The sequence below is a fragment of the Diplotaxodon limnothrissa genome, linkage group LG20, assembly GCF_057381915.1.
Source record: "Diplotaxodon limnothrissa isolate DT_005_m linkage group LG20, D_limnothrissa_male_GT1.1, whole genome shotgun sequence".
Classification (NCBI taxonomy): Eukaryota; Metazoa; Chordata; class Actinopteri; order Cichliformes; family Cichlidae; genus Diplotaxodon; species Diplotaxodon limnothrissa.
Window position 1 is genome coordinate 8,297,446 of NC_140615.1, and position 19,441 is coordinate 8,316,886.

General features: G+C 40.2%; 2 protein-coding genes across 2 annotated transcripts in view; both read right to left on the minus strand.

Annotated features, from left to right (window-relative positions):
• The window catches only part of acot7 (acyl-CoA thioesterase 7), a 57,989-nt gene extending 51,414 nt beyond the window's left edge, over positions 1 to 6,575 (minus strand). The window contains exons 1-3 of the mRNA XM_085344550.1: positions 6,412 to 6,575; positions 5,410 to 5,527; positions 4,299 to 4,455 (exon numbers count right to left, since the gene is read on the minus strand). Coding sequence (XP_085200676.1) covers positions 4,299 to 4,455; positions 5,410 to 5,527; positions 6,412 to 6,575 — 439 coding nt within the window. The remainder of the gene's footprint in view (positions 1 to 4,298; positions 4,456 to 5,409; positions 5,528 to 6,411) is intronic.
• A 5,288-nt stretch (positions 6,576 to 11,863) lies between these two features.
• On the minus strand, positions 11,864 to 12,782 carry LOC146610469 (transcription factor HES-2-like). The gene is made up of 4 exons (XM_085345267.1): positions 12,693 to 12,782; positions 12,488 to 12,583; positions 12,285 to 12,372; positions 11,864 to 12,189 (listed from the first exon to the last, which is right to left on the minus strand). The coding sequence occupies exons 1-4, from the start codon at positions 12,780 to 12,782 to the stop codon at positions 11,864 to 11,866; spliced, it is 600 nt and encodes a 199-aa protein (XP_085201393.1).
• Positions 12,783 to 19,441: the final 6,659 nt, after the last annotated feature.

Sequence of the window (19,441 nt, forward strand, 5' to 3'; positions counted from 1 at the left end):
AGGCTCTGCATGCATGCAGGTCATCCCTGCACAACCCCGTGTGTGTATGGGCGTGGGTCAGTGTGTTGGGTACGTGCATGCGTTGTGACGGAGAATGTGTGCAGGTACATCCACTTGGCATCCGTGTCTGACTGGGCCACATTGTGTGAGCCATGATGCTAAGCCAACATGACAGAAGCAAATAATGTCTGCTCCCGTTATCTTCTCTTCCCTCTCTGCCCTGCAGGAACCTTTTAAAGAGCCAAACACAGACGAAAACCCACATGCATGTATGAAGTGCGCATGGAACATCCAAATATGCATTCAAAAAATTAGGCACAAAAGTGCACATCTAACAAGAATACAAACTAAAAACATGTGCTCGGCCACAGCTGAGCATACTGTATTCTACTGAGATTTGGACAAAAATAGATCCATTAAATGCATAACCATTGGCTTTTCGCAGCTGCGCCAACTCAAATGCACAGCCATAGTTACAGTATACAAACAAATATGGCCCACTTCCTGTAAATATGACCTACTACACCACCAAGCTGCTGCTCCTTCTCGGGCTCTCCTTTAAATGTTTAATGAAGTCTTTCACATTGCCAGCTCACTTTACTATATGCAGGTTTCGATCGCTTCAAATGATTAATATCTGTAGCAGTTTTGTACTTTTGTTTTCTTCTCTTCTAAATAACATGACTCCTAGCTACTTAACTGATCTCCTTGATCCATACAACCCAAAGAGAGCATTAAGATCCTCCAGCCAACTGCTCCAAATGCAACCAAGGTCTCGTTTAAAAACCAGAGGTGACCGTGCATTTTCCATCGCTGCCCCTAGACTCTGGAATTATCTCCCAGTCGAAATCCGTACTTTGGAATCAATTCAATCGTTCAAATCTCGTTTAAAAACACACTTGTTTAACTTAGCTTTTGAAACAAATTAGTTTGACTTTCATTCGGCCTGCACTACACCATGTAAATGCAATTTTAAGTATAATTGTACTATTTGTTCTTTGTTCTGCCCGCACTGCGGTTTTATTGTGAAGCACTTTGATGTACACTAGTCTTTTAAATGTACTATATAAATAAACTTTGACTTGACTTTGTTTTGGGGGGGTATTTGTGACTAACATAAGTTGCTGTTAAGTGTGAACCAGGAAAACAGTGTACTTTTTACTGTACATAAAATTTAGCATACAATATAAACTAATTCTATTACTGTGCTTGGCCCACACAGCCTCTAGAGACCTCAGTAGCAAAGTTTGATGTCCCAGAGGAACTCACCTCCATGCCTGCTCCCACCCCGGGCTACAACTCCTCTTATTTACACTACACCCACATTGCCCTGACACTAAACCTACACTCAAACCCTCAGAACGAATCCTTTTTCTTTGTTTATGCGAGTATAGTAATAGATTTTTCACTCTCAAGAGAACAGAAAATTTAGAAATTAATAATGATTGAAAGTACCAGAAGATGCATTGTGTCATTTTCTATAACTGTGGACTACTGCTTTAAAACCTATTACATATTGCAATGCAAATTAGGATTTCTTAGCATGTTTTATAAGACAAACTTGATGTGACTAAATAGTGAATATAGGAATGGAAGCTAGATTCCATTTTATTGAAAATGTCTCCCCTGTTAGAAATGTTTGAACCAAACTGAACAATGCTTCGAGTCCATGTGCTTGCTTCCTGATCTCCCCCTCATTAGGGGTCCTTCCTAACGGGCCATTCACTGTAGAGGGCTGTCCATTCCGGTGCCTGCACGTATGTATGCTGCTCGCCACCTGTCACCTCATATCTGTGCCTCCGCCTCCGTCAACCTGCTTTCAGCCCAGCAACCAGCCAACCAACCAGTATAAGCCTGTTGCTAGGGCAACGGCTGTCTAGGGGATACTTCTTTTGTTTCCCACACCTCCTTTTCCTCATCCTTCTTTCTATCTCTTCGCTACTCTTGCTATTTTTCCTCTTAAATTCTCTTTGCTATCTTTTTCCCCATCGATATGTCTGTCTGCTGCTCTCCATCTGCCTCTCTTTCCATTTCCTCCCGTCTTTAGTTTCACCAGCTGAAAGATGGACACCACCACTGCACAACTATTAAAATTTGCTTTTCTTTCATACTTAAAAACTGCACCTGGTGTAAACTGCCAAAACTCACAGATAACCCCCTAATTACATACTTTAAAGTGCCTTAAGACATTAAATTTGTAGAGACATTTATCACAGGCAGACTTCTGTCCCCGTGCCATTTAAAGGTTCAGATACAGCAACCCAAAGTGGTCTCTGCATCTTTACCTGAGGTACTCTGAGAATTGTGGGAGCCTGTGTGTTCAAGTTAACCTGCACACATATAAATAAAGTGTATTACGTGTATTACAGAATTAGAAACATCATCAGTTGCCAAATACTCTAGAAATCAGCATCCCTCTTACATTCTGTTCCCCCATCACAGCACGTAATGCAGTCCCTTGTGAAAGCGTTTCATTATTCATGCTGCCACAAGCAGTACCACTTACTATGTGCTGCCCTCTTGTGGTTAAACAGCGGAATGTCACAATGAAGTCATTTTTCATTGATCGTTAAGTAATCCAATTTTCCAGAAGTGACAAAATATTTCCATAGGAAGTCTTTCCCATTTAAGAAATAACGCGTGAAACACAGAGATAAATTCCGATTCATAAATATTTCTGCCTGACAGTGAGACAAAGAGATAAAGACAAAACTAATGTTTGACTTGCACAAATAACCAGACAAAAAGTTTCACCTATGCACTTTTTACACCATAACGCTTACTGCTAAACTTTCACACACACGTTTGCTTTTTTTTTATGTCACATGTTAATTTTTTGAATAAGAGAGCTCTTTGAGAACTGATTAAGATATTTCCAAGCAAAAGCTCCAAATAGTTACTTGTTCCAACTAATAACACAAGATTATTAGTTGCAGCCCCAATTTTTACAGTACATGCTGAACATGCAGATATTTGTATATCTGTGTTTGTCAACTTTATCTTTCTGTAGTCAACTTCCTGTTTCAATGTTTACCATACCATTGGTTCTCTGAAATGATGAGAATGAGGCTAAAGGTGAACAACGATGCACAGATAAAGTAGTGCGACTCAAACAAAATCATCCAGGAAGCAGAAATCCTACATCAATGTGCATGCTGATGTGCAGTTAACCACTGCTGGTTAGATTCCACTGGACACATAAATCCCCTTTGGGTTTGTTTAGGACATAAAAATCAGTCAATTAAAAATTGCAGATCTTTCTGTCACGGTCCCCGTGTCTCTCTGGTTGGCCCACGCTGGCTACAGGTTTTGTTGTTGTTAGTTTTAGTTTTTTGTCTCTCCTCCTCCTCTCTGCCTGGGTGGAGCTCATTACGGGCTCTCACTCTTGGCCCACGCACCCCTGTGGATGGTGTCCACCTGCGGCTGATCTGGCTGATTTCCCCAGCTGCTATTTAAGGCAGTGGCACAGAGCAGCTCACCGCTGGAACGTCGAACCACCTGAGTTCGTGCTCGCGGCATATTCAAAGAAGAATCGCTTACACGTGTTTTATGTTGTGGAACTAACCTTGACCTTCTGTCTGTAGATTCTGGACCGAATCACCGGACCTGTCCAAGTGGGGCAGTGTGTGGAGTGTTGGAGCGAGTGCGGCTGAAGAGGAGTGCGTGTGTGCGGAGGAGCGGTGGCGGTGACTGAGTGGAAGAGGAAGCGTGTGTGTGGATCCCCCCCCCCCCCCCCCCCCCCTTCTCTCCCTGGAGCCCTGGACCCCCTCCCAACTCACTGTACATATATTTTGCACTAAGGTGATCCCTATTGTAAATAAATCCCGTTTTTGTTTCCTTGAAAGAACTGTCTGCGCGTGGGTCCGTTCAGTAGCCATGACACTTTCCGCTGTGGTTACCCCTTGTGGCAAGGGAGCAGTCAAAAGTAGCTTGCTTAATGTTAAATTTATCTTATAACAAACAGTTTTTCTGTAAACTAAGCAGGATTAAAATCGTTTGTGTGAATTAAATTCCCTTTCATCATTAACTGAAAAATGCTATAAAACGGTTCCCAAACAGGTTTAATGTGTGTGTGTGTACCATGTTTACATATCTTTGTAGGGAACAAAAATTGTAATGTTACTATACTTGTGGGGACCTACAGTCTTTATGGGGACAAAATGCCCACCTCCACAAGTTTGAAGGCATTTTTGAGACTCAAAATGTGGTTTTAGTGACAGGGTTACATTTAGGTTAGGGTTAGGTTTAGGCTAAGGGTTAGGGTTAGGCATTCATTTTTGAATATCACAGCAATTCACCTGTGAGGATATTCTCAGCCATGACTTTGACCTGGACCTCCAGCGAGTGCTTGGAGGTGTGCGTGATCTCAGCAGTGACGTGGGTGACCTCGCCTATGAACACGGGGGACAGGAACTCTGTCTTCTCCACCCGAACCAGAGCTGCCAAGCAGCGGTCCTATACAAGACAAACAGCAGACTCAAAACTTATACACACATAGTCACATAATCACAACATCTGACTGCAATGGCAGGAATCTGGAAATTGCTCTGCTGGAAGATCAGAGGGAAAATCTGGTTTAAAATCCTGAGTCACTGAGGTTGATTCCCCCAGTTACATGACTGTACACTGAGTGATAAAAATAATACCACTGAGCAAGGTTGTATAGTCCAAATGAGGTTAATGATGTGTACAACTGCAGATGTCACTGTCTGTGAGGCACTGTCGCCTCGCAGCAAGAAGGTCCTAGATTCAAATCCAGGCTGGGATTGTGTGTTCTCCCCTTTGTCTGCATGGGTTCACTCTGGGTGCTCTGGCTTCCTCCCACAAAGACATACACAGGGTTTCGATTAATTTGAGATTTTAAACTGGTTTTAGGTGTGAATGTGAATGATTGTCTGTCTCTTTGTGTCAGCCCTGTGATTGGCAGGCTATATCCTAGCCCAGTACAATGAATAAGTGGAAGAATTGGATGGATGGATGGAAACTTCACTAATTTGATAAATATGTTTTTAATGCTAGTATAACTGCAAGTTAGACAGAAATAACTCCCTTTTGAGATTTTGTATTTCCTTTATTGTGTTTTTAATTAATTTTTCACATTTTTTTAAACTTTTTTTAAAATTTGAGTTGTAAAAGTAATGGTTATCATTTCTTAGTTTCTTGCATTAATTTCTGTCAATTCACACTTATAGTACAGAAGTTTTCAACACTGTTATTCACAACATATTTTAGTCTCTTTATTCAGGTGCTAAAAAATAGAAACATTTAGTACTGCAGTGCATTATATAAATGACACCTCTCTGCTACAAAAAAATGAACATTAGAGGAACTTATGGAGAACTTCCTTGACTTCATTTATCCAACAGTACGATAGCACAGTCCAGAAAGACAGTGGCTGTTGTCTCTTACCCCGTTCTGTGTGTTGCAGTGCCGCGTGCCGACAATGCATCCGGCTTCCTCTATCATCTTGAGGATGTTGCCACCGTGGACGTTGCCCGCAACGTTGGCATCGTCTGGCCGCATAATCCTGCAATAATTAATGAATGCATTACTACGATTCAATTCAATTGTATTTACACAGCGCCAAATCCCAACAACAGTCGCCTCAAGGCTCTTTATATGACCCATGACTTTCAGTCTGATTCACATTCAAATTTGTGTCATTATCTTTTTATTACATATCACCAACTGTATTATAAGCTTCCCGAATAGTGTTATCAAGCAGTGCACGCAGTATGTTTTTCTTCTTGTTTTTCATGTTAAGTCACCTCAAGGTTAAGTACCTACTAACCACTAGTTTTATGAAACTTTGTCCAAAAAAACCACAAAGACAAAAATGAGAAACTTTTTTTTTAAATGCCAGAAAGTCACTCATGTGCTGCATCTTTGCACATAACAAGCCGATAATGCAGCTCTCCATGTCTCCACACTGCATCACAGCTTAAACACAGCATCATTATCGCATCATTATCGCAGACGGTGCATGAAGTGGCTCCACTTCTTCAGTGTATGGATAAACGAGTTGTACCAGTTATACCTGGTGTAATCACTTTACGCACTGTTAATCCAAAATGTACAAATGTCTAACCACAATAATGCAGTGCGCCACTGCACTGACTAATTCTGTGACACACACGGTTAAGATTTAGACTGTGTGTGTATGTGCGTGTGTGTGTGTGTGTGTGTGTGTATAGAACAAAAAGGAAGACAATACGCAGCTTGGCAGCATTAGTAAGCCCTTGTGTAATAGAAAGGTGATCAATAACTTCCCATAAAACTTGACAATTCTCAGTTTTCTATTTACTAGAATTCACAAAACTCCTCACCATATGTAGGAAATGACTAGGAACCAACACAAAATGATCAAAACAGACTGTGTGTGTGGGTGTGTGTGCATCAGTAACCAAGTACCTGCTAAGATGATTTTTGGTACACTTCCAAGCTCCAGTCTTCTCACCCTCCCTGACATCTTTGCTTACTTGCTTACTTTGACTATGTTGCTGTTTCTCCACCACTGCAGTCGTCTTATCCACTTCATCTGAAGCCTGACTTTGCTGAGCCCTAGAGCAATCCATCTCTAAACACGGACTGGCTCTCAGTCTTCGTCTCTCACCTACTTCCTCTGTGTATGAGCTCTAAGAACCCAGCTTTCAAGATTTTGAGATCTGACGTTGATGGTCTGAGTGATGTCATGGAGTATTACCGCTCAAACCACATTAACTAGTCAAACTGGATCTCAGCAGACCCGCTGATACAAAGACAGACAGGAGTTAGCTAATGAAAGAAGTCATCATCACATTGAGGTTTGAGTCTTGCAGCTGACAGAGTTTGACAGTGACAAATCTGCCAAGATGTCCTGCGACACATGCAAAGCACCAGATGAATGAAACTTGTCTCAGATCCTTAATTCACGAGAATGTTTCTCCACTGTATTTTTCTATAGTAAAGACTAAATTTTGAAATTTAGGAAACAAACTGAAGATACTTGGCCAAGATTACAACCACCCCAGTACCAACATAATACAGTTTAATATGTTCAACAGAATAGCAGGCTTAAAAAAGTAAAATAAAGAAAGCCAAGTCCACAAACCTTTCAAATCACACTTACACACCTCCAAATCAGGATGTAGTTGATTAATCACTTGTTTACTCATGTAAATCAACCAAAATATCTATAATACACAGATTATATACACAGGTGAGTACACAAAAGCTGACGTTGTTTCTGATTAGAAGCAGCACCACTGGACTAAACATACAAACGATATATAGATGACAACTAACTGAAAATGCAAAATATTGCTGTTAATGGGTGCCTAAGACAAAAGCTTCTGCCTGTTGAAAAAAAACTCTTATTTATTTATTTATTTTAGTTTACCTGCGTCGAGAACAATGTTGGCTGAAAGACAGAATTGTCTTCACAAACTGGGGTCTCAGTGTCATTTCTCTCCCGGCTGTCCACAGAACAAGATCACAGCACAGGTGTGAAAGTGATTTTGCATCCTAGTGTTTAACTGCAAGCATACTTACATTACCACGTGAGACAGGCATTTGCCAAACACACTCACACATCCATATCGCTGTATGCATAAACAGTAAGTCAAAGAATGTTGTCTTACCACTTGGTGTTCTCCTATTCTGTACTAAAAGTCACAAAATAAATTGTTTATATTTTTTAGCTTTTCACAAAGCCGTTGTACGAATCTTCTAGAGAGGAACAAACTGAACTCTGAGCAAACAGTTGGAAAAAATATACCTTCCTAGTGTGTTGCAGAAAAGCAATCTGAAGTTCTTAATAGTGCCAAAATGAAAGTCAAAAAATATTGGATATGAGGCCAAATGAAAGCCAACAATATAAAGATCATAACGCTTCCAAATGCACTCTTAAACTAATCACGAGGGCGCTTTGATGGATCCTGTTTAGCTTCTTATTGCAGCGAAGAAATCAGACGGAGCGCATCTTTGATATATAGTCAGTGAAGCTGACTTAAAGAAGAACTAGATGACTAACTTCCTGTTAATGCACATACATCCACTTCTAACTGTTCAGTGACGTTAAAGATCATTGTGCAAAGACAGAATATCCAATGGATCAGTCAGGGTAACTTCTTAGGAAGACCTCAATCTAAATGACTAACAAAAAAAGCCGTCCTCTGGGCTATACTGGGTGTTTACAGTCATAGTGTTGTGGTAAAGTGGCAAAGTGGACATGTTATTAAAAAATTTTATGCAGTACACATTTTCCTTATGATTTGAATTTTAGCTCTGCAAATATTTATTCAGTCATTTTACACTCCATTGATTAAAATAGGCACTTTTTCTGAAAAGCTTTGATGGCAGAGGGCCTGCTGAGACGTTCACATAATAAACTTGCACTTCCTGGCCTTGCTCCCTGTCATTTGTGCACAATGCTCACGAACCTGTTGACATCAACTCTGTAAGAATTTGCCAGTGCAGCAACAAGAGGAAGGAGCGAAGAGAGCAGGATGAGTATACCACTAGGATTTTGGGTTTGAGCTGGGCTCTCAGTGACTTTTCCACACACACGGCCCAAAAGGTGACGTTCTGGTGATTGAATAGTTTGTATTGATCCTTTTGTAAAGGATTGAAACACTTTCAGCCCTTAAATGTTGAAAATATGCACTCATACTGAATTCTGTGAGTGATTTATCTAGAAGCTGGTGCGCTGAAGCATGATGAAGAATGATGTATTTGATAAGTGAGTGCACCTTTTATACAGTGAATCATCCAATCAGTCTGTGACAACCTGTGGTTGGTGGGATTCTTTTCTTCGCTCTTTGCTTTTAGACATTACATGGTTTTCATGTTAGTTTAGCAAGGCTAAATCTGTTTTGGGCTTGTGGTAGTGTAGCTGAAGTAGATAGTGTGAGTTTATAGCATAAGCTTAAATAAATATGTTCACTGACCCAACCTGTGACTGTCGCCTTTGTTTTCTGTGATCATTAAAGATAATCCCATAATCTTTGATGATCACTGTATTATTATGACTGTAAACATTACATTTTTTCATGATTACAGAAAAGAAGTTCATATCCAATCGAACTACTAGCATCTTACCGCAACATCCCAGTAACTGGAAACTTACTCCCACATGGTCAGTCACCTAAAGGTTTCAACGCATCAATCATGCAAAGCCAGAAATACTTGACATCCTCCACGAGGGGGGGCGGATCAGACCCAATGTTTAAAGAAATACTTTTGAAGTTATGATTCATTAATACTAATACTAATACTGTCTGGCTTCAGAAAGTCTTCCGAAGACCGTGGTAAACTTCTCAGAAACTGAACACTGAGCAGTGAAGAATGAGAAAAGATTATAAAACTTATAAAACTGGGCGATCGTGGCTCAAGAGTTGGGAGTTCGCCTTGTAATCGGAAGGTTTCCGGTTCGAGCCCCGGCTTGGACAGTCTCGGTCGTTGTGTCCTTGGGCAAGACACTTCACCCGTTGCCTACTGGTGGTGGTCAGAGGGCCCGGTGGCGCCAGTGTCCGGCAGCCTCGCCTCTGTCAGTGCGCCCCAGGGTGGCTGTGGCTACAATGTAGCTTGCTATCGCCAGTGTGTGAATGTGTGTGTGAATGGGTGGATGACTGGATATGTAAAGCGCTTTGGGGTCCTTAGGGACTAGTAAAGCGCTATATAAATACAGGCCATTTACCATTTAAATGTCCTATAGATGTCATAGTGACTTATATAAGTATCATATGTTGCTGTTTTGGAATAATTTAAATCTTCTTTTGATTGTGCATTTTTTTTCCGTCTTTTTCGTCGTTTTTCGTGTTTTTACTTGAGGGAATGTTTTATTTTCCTTTTTTTCTTTTCTTTAAATGTAGGCATATATTTCTGACATAGCAGAGGTGCGCAAGAGAAGTTTGGCTCCATCTACGGACGGGCGCAAGTACTACCACCTATTCTCTGGAAAATTACGCGCAGTTGAAAGGTATTTTAATAGGTCGCAGTCGTGCCCTTATTATCACAGATGGCTGTTTGCTTTCTGGGCTCTACATCTGTTCATTATCTGATTAAATAAATAAAGGGGCAAAGTGCGGACTAATTAAACTAATGTCCAGACAAATTGAGTCACGCGATAAACTTTCACGCGATAAAGTGTTTACTTTTCTTGGACTTTGGGTAAAATGGTAGTGGCCTTCGTCCTTGGCCGTGTTTCGCCTGTTCTGTATGAGCTAACCGCGCTGAGGTCATCACTTGCGAAACGCGGCTGAGATGGTCCGCACCTCTGACGAAGCTCGAACGTTAAACATCCTGAAAAAACTGCGTCTCGTATTTTATACAACAGCACACGTCAAACATCTTGAACCAGCGGCTGAACTCGCCTCGGGCGATGGAGTCTGCGCAAAAATATAAAAAGAAGCAGAAGCGGATTATCTGGGTTATCGTCCTCTCAGCAGCTCTCACGCAACTACGCCGGTAGCCGCGTTGTTCTCGTCATTTGGCGACCAGCAGCACGTTATTAGCATGTGTGTGAAGGTAGCACTCGTGTAAACGTGTCTTATTAAACGTCCTACCTGCATATCTGAAGGGGGGATGCTGCCTCGCCCGTCTGCGGTGCCGACATGGTTCTCGTGTTGCAGTGAGATTCGTGTGTGATGTGAAGGGAAATCACTCTCCGGGCGTCCGCCGGCTGCTGTGGTCGCAGTGTCTTTGCGAAATGGCTCGATTAGAGGAAATGTGCAGAGCTCGTAGAAATTATCTGCTAAATGTTTTGCAAAATCTGTTCTTTCAAATTGCCCTAAAATAACAAACTATTATATTATCGATATAATAAGCCAGAGAAGATCCTTTGCATTCCATAGCTTCCTAAATTGTTAAATGAGAAAGGCATGTTTGAGAAACAGAAACCTCAGCTATGTCAATACCTATAATCGCCCAGAGGGGGGCAGCAGAGACCGCACTTTCTCAAACTATCCATTCAGGAGCAATATTTTATGCTGCCTGCTGTGGGCGCATTTGACCTCAAAATGCGTCCCAGCCAGTGGCGTCAGTTTTGTTCACATCTGCCTGACAACTGTGTCATATAATACTTTGTTCATTAATGTAAAAAAAATGCATTCAATTCTCTACGCCACGTTTTAGCTCAAAAAACTCCGTTTTTTTATGTACACATTGGTGCTGCATTGTCTGCTTTCTTCCTGTAATATAGGTCAGTTCATACTGCCAGTTTTGCTTTGCAAATTTGCTGCGTGCCTTGTCCTGCCCCTGTCCTTACAGTTAAAATCACAGTCATGGTCCAAAGAGCGTTTTTCCTTTTATTACTGAATAAACGATCCATATCAATAAACCTTTAAAAGACCAGAAAGTCTAAGCAAAAACACAAAGCGAGATCTAACTAGTTTATTTATTCATTTATTGTACAAAATATACAATACAATTTGCTGTAAACAGCAAAAATACAACACACCCCAACAGAGATACTCACTGCAGACATTTTATGTCTACAAAGTTCATCTGCACAGATTCAGGACTCTGAAGTCTGTTGTGCAAATTCAGACATAAACTGACCCTTTGGGTCTTACAGGGCTGTTTCAATGGCCCCTGATTACTTAGTCCGCGACGAGGACTAAATATTGAACGTATACATACATGCAGATTTTTAAAAAATTCATATATACACGACTGTCTACACTTGTCAGCTTGTACAGGACAAAAGACTCGCGCGCAAAACGAGTATACAATACTCAACCAATACGATGAATTGTTGCTTTTCATCACGGAATCCAAGCTCTTAATCACTGTGTGTATTTACAGGTAATGCTCTCTCAATATTATTCCCAACATTAAACACATTACAGTCTTTTTACAGCTGTCGGAGGACCACTTAAAAAATTTACCAAGGTCTCCACACTGCAGCGCTGGCAGTCTGCGAGTCTGACTGCGCATGGTTTGGGACCGCTGCGCTGCTGCGTTGCTGACTCTGCACCCTGGAGCTGAAGCTGGATTTGATGCTCAAGAGTCTCTGATGGATCTGAGGCAAAGTCATCGAGGTCTGGGCGCAGCAGTTCAGGCAGGTTGGGGTGACGGTGGCGGATATGGACTGCTGGACAAATTCATTGACGCGCTGGTGTGCGTCTGGATCCAAGTTGGTTTGGGGAAGCAGAACAGAGACGCGTTTGAGGCACGCCTTAAAACCTTCCCTGTAATTCTCTACAGAACCTGAAAAAACAGATAAATGTTAGGATTGATGTTCATCTAATCTGTTGTTAATACATTTAGAAATAAAAGGGTTAAATAAGTCATAGCTAACTTACTTTTAGCGTTAGCAGGTTGAATGTCACCGAGGAACCGCACGGTCATTTCCAGGATGTCTGCTTTCTCAAGCTTGGAGTAACGAGAGTGCTGGAGACAAAAGGGAAAAGAAGATGTTAGATGTACGAGTCAAAATGCTGTGCTGACTATAGTCAGTTACATCTGCAAAGTGAGCATACTGAAAATGTAAATTCAAACAACTTACATCTCTGCCTGTGAGGGGGATGATTAGGTTTTTTAAGCGGTTCAGACTTTCGTTAATACGGGCGCGTCTTCTTTTTTCCATTAGCGGTTTCATAGTCTGAAACAAAAGGACACATAGAATTTAGTATTCATTCATTACAACATGTGTGAAGTATGCGGTAAAAAATACTTAAGGAAATGAAACTAAATTTAGCCACTTTGCTTACCTTTCTCAGTTCAAGAGCTTCTTTTCTTTTGGCAAGAGATAGCTTTGGGGAAAAAGATTGGAGAGCTTCGCATGTCATGTTCGGAGACATTTTCAGCGTCGACTTTGTGCCAGAGTAGTGTTCAAAACCAAGATAGGCGAAGTTGTGCCTCTAACGGCCAAGTACTGGGGTATATATCCAGGTCCGTGGCGTCGGTTTCCGTGCGTCATGGGTACGCCCCCAAGCCGGCACAAAACGATTTGAACGGGACCCACATTCTACGAAAACAAGACAAAAGCATCAAATTTAGTCAGATAACCATCTGTCTTTTACTTTAATCCAAGCGTAGCTGCGGTGCGTGTCTGCGCTATGATCCATAGACCAAACAAAATCTGTGCCAAAAAGCTGAGGAAATTTGTGCGTAAAGAAGCTTTCAGTTTTGACGCGTCAAATGCTAATTCATCAAATATCCATTCATTAAGCCATATATTTTACATCATATTTTAAATATGATGTTTTAATACAAAGATAGGTTCATTTTTTTCTCACACAGTTGATGGAACTAAATTTTGTTTTGTTTCGAAAACACTACTGGTGCGTAATGACGCAGTGTTCGGAGATGCCTAGAAAGAAAATACAGGCTATAGAATTATTTATTTTGTAATTTAACTGTGAAATATAACAAGCTACGCATATAGAATCACATTTTATCCGTATTCTCACTTTTCACTGGCTATTATTAAGATTTTCTTTACAGCTGAATTTCCTGCTGTTCAAATCTGTTCGTTTACTGGGATATAATGCGTGCAATTCTGACACAATATTCTTCATATATTCTCTGCATGGAGCTGTGTGTTTAAAAATAAAAAATAAAAACTTAAAACAAGAGGATGCAGCACATGCATTAGTCGCACAGGGGCCAGGCTTGCATTCAAGAAAAAAAGTGTCCACATGGATATAGAATCTTACTCCAGGCATATATACCCAAGCCACGCTACTTTCAAATAACATCTGTTCTTAGATTTTTACAACAATGGTTTTGCATGTGACGTTTTTATGCAGTCTCTACCCAGGGGAGGTCTCTACCTGTAGGGTGTATCCCACTACAGCTAACGCATCATGCTTGATGCGTTGATGGGCTTGAAAAAACAAAGGGTGGGTGCTGTGGGTGCATTTTATTAAATCACAATAACCATAGCAAAATATAAAAGGACACCAGGTTGTAACTTACTCACAAGGCATTTTAAATGTTTTTGTCCGTTACCTGTCCGTAGTCTAAAAGTATTTAATAACCCAGCAATCTGTCCTGCCAAGTGTGAACCAACTTTAAGTGATAACTGTGATATTATTGTTATTGTTTAAAATATAAACTGGATAGGCATGACAACCCATCAAATACCACTGCACTCTGGGGAACCACACGCGCAGCACGCGCCACGGGGACCAGATGGCTGTCTGTTAAAGAGCTCCCAACTCTACCAACCCCCAACTTCCATTAATGACCCCCACACCCCACATACTCCTCCTGCACCTCTGTCGCATCCGGAGTAAGCAGTCTCCTGGTCCAGTCTATGCGCGCGCACGCAGACACACAGAGAGACTGTTCCAAACATTTGTGCTCTTTTTCTATAAACCTCACACGCACGACACACGATCTCAACGCGGGTTTTGGCGTGGGTATCCCATCTGCAAGCTTCTAATAGGTCCATGTTGTTAGGGTCCAACTGAAAGAAGCTTTGCATCTATCCCGTTTTACTCTATGCTGCAGTTGTCTCCCATAGCTTGCCTCTGTTTTGTTTTCTTTTTTTAAGCGTCCACGCTATCGTGACATGGTTGTTTATCATAACAAAGCTCAATCTTTTCACAGAGATGAAAGATGTTTGAGCAGGAGTGCATGACTCTGTCGATATCTTTTCGAAGCAGTATTATTTTGTCTTACCGGAGACAGTGGTAGAAAAAATAAAATAAAATATGACTGTAAAATTCTCAATTCTACTACTAAATTCTCTAATATAATATATATCCTATCTTTCCACCTGGTTCAGTTTGAGTTAATATTTTTTAACGCAATAGAGTATAGGTATAATATTGCAATGGGGTCGATTTGTGAAGCTATCTTAGTTCAGCATTTAACTTCAAATGTAAACAAATAAATACTAAAGGGGTAAAATATTGAGATCAGAAGCCTGCAAAAGATCTTCAAACGAAGTCAAACCCTGTTCTGAAATTGAGAGGCACACTTGCTGCACGCGCCCCTCGCGCCCTGCTGGGATTGCAGGACGATGGTGGTGGGAGGGGTCGGCTCTTCTCTGTTTTGCTCTTACGGTTAGAGTCCTCTTTTGTGTTTTCAATCAAATTCGGCGTCGACAAACCATCTGTGCAGACCGATAACAGCGAGCCTTTGTCTGAAATGTACCAACACTTCATGGGAATTAAGGGTGGAGAGACTTTTTGCCTCATCTCGAGATTCGATGCTTTTCACGACTCAAACAACGGAGAGCACCAAATTCAGTATTTTTCTCTAACCATGTACAGTTCACCTATTTTAGTGGAGGCTATCACTTCGGTGGAAACGTAAAAATATCATTTCTCGGTGAATGTAAAATTGAAAAAAGTTTGAAAGAGTATGAATGTTAATTACTTCAGAAGAGTGTCAATTAGGCTAAACTCCCCAAACTGAGCTCTTACTACAACGTCTATATGTCTGCTCGAGTGCAGAGCGTCAAACAGGGAGTTAAAAATCTAAAGAGTAGTGATATGAATGAATATGAATCTCTTTTTTACTACTTCATATAAGAATTTAAGCCGTTTTTTTCTGACACCTAAACTGTGAAGTGCTATGACAACTGACTGTTATCATAAACTGTTCTATGATAAAGTCATAACTATGGAGAAATAAATGAATTGTAACATTTTTCCATTTGTTCCAATTGGAATTGGAACAAATGGAAGTAAATTCTCGTAATGTGCAAAGGTTTTGGGTAGGTGTGGAAAAAATGTTGTAAACAGAGAATGCTTTCAGAAAGATAAATAATGATTGTTTATTTTTTATCAGTTTACAAAATGAGCGAACAAACAAACCAGCATCAATTCTCATAGGTACACTTGATCAAATTCAGGGACTTTGTAGGATTACAGTCAGGTGATCAACCAGTTATACCAAACAGATGCTAATGGTCAGAATCAGCTGTGTAAGAGACCTAAAACTGGGTGATAAACAGCCAAACTCTGCTACCAAGGTGAGGTTGTGAAGGACACTGCATCAGCAAGGTCTCTCCCAGACAAAGATTTTAAAGCAGACTGGGGTTTCAAGATGTGCTGTTCAAGCTCTTTTGAAGAAGCACAAAGAAATGGGCAACATTGAGGATTGTAGACGCAGTGTCAGCCAAGGAAACTTAGTGCAGCAGATCACATCAAGCTTATCACCCTTTGAAATCGGAAGATGTCCAGCACTGTCATCAGCTCAGAACTGGCAGAAACCAGTGGGACCCAGGTACACCCATCTGCTGTCCGGAGAAGTCTGGATGGAAGTGATGTTTATGGAGGAGTTGCAGTCAAAAAGCCATACCACTGACGTGGAAACAAGACCAAGTGACTTAAGCATGCACAAAAACATAGGAACTGGGGTGCTCTGGACAGACGAGTTAAAATTTGAAATATTTAGCTGTAGCAGAAGGCAGTTTGTTCATCGAAGTGCTGGAGAGCGGTACAATAGTGAGTGAGTGAAGCAACACCATGCTTCAGCAGTGAAGCATGGTGGAGGTTCCTTGAAAGTTTGGGGTTGAATTTCTGCAAATGGAGTTGGAGATTTGGTCAATTAATGTGAGGAAGCCTACATCCAAGCCTAGGATTAATCGTGTTCTTAATCCTGAGAAATACAGGCAGATACTTATCCATCATGCAATACCATCAGGTATGTCTGTGAAGGTTCTCAGTCATCCAGGTCATCGTAGTCAAAGGAGCTTGCAAAGAAAAGCGTCTGGACTTCTTTAAGTTGCTTGAAGACGTTTCACCTCTCATCCGAGAAGCTTCTTCAGTCCTAAGGTCAAATGGTGGAGAGTCCCAGATACAAACACACAGCCAAAGTCATTGAGAACTATCTTCAACGTAAAGAAGAACAAGAAGTACTGGAAGGTATGGCCCCCACAGAGCCCTGATCTCAACATTATCAAGTGTGTCTGGGATTACATGAAGAGTAAAATGGAGGGACAGTATCCTGGCATAACCACCAAACTGGAGACACAAGAATACTCCATATAGGAATGGGACAATTGGAGGGTTTTTGTAAAGACTTCTGACACTAATAAAGCAGTACTTTTTCATTTCAGAGGCAGACAATGGGTAAATGGCACATGGTCATAACATCAGAAACATCTTTATTTGGCTACATTTGTGCACACAAACAAGGAATTTGCTTCCAGTTTACTTTGCTTCCTGCATGCAAAGAAAAGAAAAAGCTTTTTTTTAAAAAGTAAGAAATAACATGTCACAGAAGTTATATGACCTGAACAATATAACAGTGGGTTATTTAACTGTGTTCGTCACAGTGACAGCCTGTGAGAAGAAATTGTCTCTGTGGTGGCTGGTGTTCCTAAACAGAGCTCTGGAGCGCCTGTTTGAAGGCAGCAGTTTGAGCAGTGTATGTCCAGGATGTGAGGGGTCAGCAGAGACGTACCCATTTCCTTTATTAAAGCTGAAAATCTGAACTCCAATCACATCTTAATGTTTTCATGTAAAATGTACTGTGGTAGTGCAAAGAGGGATCATTGCAAAAACACTATCATTGTATCAGTGTCCAAATACATATGGATCTAACTCTATGACTGACATGATGGAGCTGTTCACAGCAACACTGAAAAAAATGTTTTGTTCAATTTACTCAATTTTTTTATGACAAGTGGTTGCACGAAATAAATTTGTTTGAATCCAGAAATATTTTTTAAGTACACTGAATTTAATTTAAGCGAGTAAAACCAACATATATTTTTAAGCTACTTTAACTTAACTGTTGTGGATACGTCTTAGTCAAATATTATTAGTAAGTCCAACTAAGGTCGTGTTAAATGTACCAGAATAATTTGTTTCCTTTACACTTATGTCCCAAACTTATATTCAAATCAATCAAATTGTTAATTTCTCTCTATTTCAATTAAGTTAAGTTTACTTAAAAAATATTGCTTACCCTGATTTGTAGTTTTTAAAAACGTCAATAATGAAAACTACAACATTCTTTCACATCATTTATTAATGCAAAATTTGTTGCAAACAGAATAAGAATCCACATCTCTAAGGGAAATTGCTGCAATTTGTATAATACAAATTACAAAACTTTTGCCTATGAACTAGTAGCTTTAAAAAGCTGTATTCAAACAAAACAGAAACAACAGACAAGAGAAATGTTAACCAATGTTTCTCTTCCTCTAAAAAAGAAAAAAAAAAAAAAACTCCTTACATAAAAGAATAAAACACTACCAGCAGTATAATGTATCACAATTAGAAACTGATGCATCCACAAACTAACCAGTTTCAGACTTGCTGTTCTGCGATCCATATTTAGAAATTGCATTTTAATAAGGTAATTAGACTTAAAATTAAACTTGTGTTTTCCTTACTGCTTATTGACCACTGTCTTTCCATTCTAGTCCTTCCTTGAAGATTCTGAATGTTTTACATATTTTCTGACCTAACATACTCGCTTCAAAACAATTAATAGTCTTTAAAGTGTTACCAGTGTGCTGCAGTGTGGTAATCATGAATGTTTTTTTTTTTTTTTTTTATCCGGTTGAGTTAACACTGATTATACGCAGGGCAGCAGCTATAACTGAATAATTACAAAGTTGCTCTTCAAGCTACTCAAATGTACCACACGTGAAACATTCATTATTGAAAGTTAAAATGTTCAATCGAAACATAACACAGAACAAATGATGGTTGTACAAGAGTTTCACTCCTATTCACAAGAGCACCAGTCATTGGTAATTTACATAACAGCATTCTCTTGATGTGTTATTTTAGAAATCTTCCTATCCAGTAGCAATTTTGTTCTTCAGCCCAAAGACTTTGGGGGAGAGCTTTTCACCATCGAATCCCATCAACACTTTCTAAATGAATTCATAATAGTCCTTCAATTCCTTGGGGAAGGCTAGGTTTCGTGCATAGATTACTCCAAGCATCAATGCACAAGCTTGGGCCAGAGATCCAATGTTGTCCATGACTATCTCCCCTTCAACAAATATTCCAATGTCATCATAATGTCCATTTTGTCCATCCTCCCTGTTGATGACATAAATGCCCATGGTGTGCTTCTTCAGGTCTCTCTGGATATCATCTCCTTCAATGTCCTAAACATTTAATAAAAAGGTAAAAGAAAAAACAATTAACTCTACAATTAAATTCCAATCTAGTCGTTTGTGTGTGTGTGTGTGTGTGTGTGTGTGTGTGTGTGTGTGTGTGTGTACACACACACACAGATATCTATCTAAAAAGTGTGTGTATAGATGACTTGCTTACAATGACTTAAATGACTTACAAAGAACTCCCGAATAAGGCTTCCGTCCTCTTCACCAAGGTAGAGGCAAAGTGCCCTGAGAACTGCTTCCCTTTTCACTTTAACATCACTTTCAGCCTGTTTAAAGAGAGTTGCTGATTAAACCAATTTGGAAAAAAGAACAATGTCTGACATTCGCAATAAGTAAATTTTATCATATGTCAGTTCAAACATAGTAAATAAAATTTATATATGAAATTTCAAAATTTAGATTGCTTGGCTG

Coding starts and splice junctions, on each gene's coding strand:
- LOC146610469 (XM_085345267.1), bottom strand. CDS start 12,782: ATGTCTCCGAACATGACATGCGAAGCTCTCCAATCTTTTTCCCCAAAG. Junction 12,584..12,692: donor AAGCTCTTGAACTGAGAAAG/GTAAGCAAAGTG, acceptor CTTTTGTTTCAG/ACTATGAAACCGCTAATGGA. Junction 12,373..12,487: donor TCCCCCTCACAGGCAGAGAT/GTAAGTTGTTTG, acceptor TTTTGTCTCCAG/CACTCTCGTTACTCCAAGCT.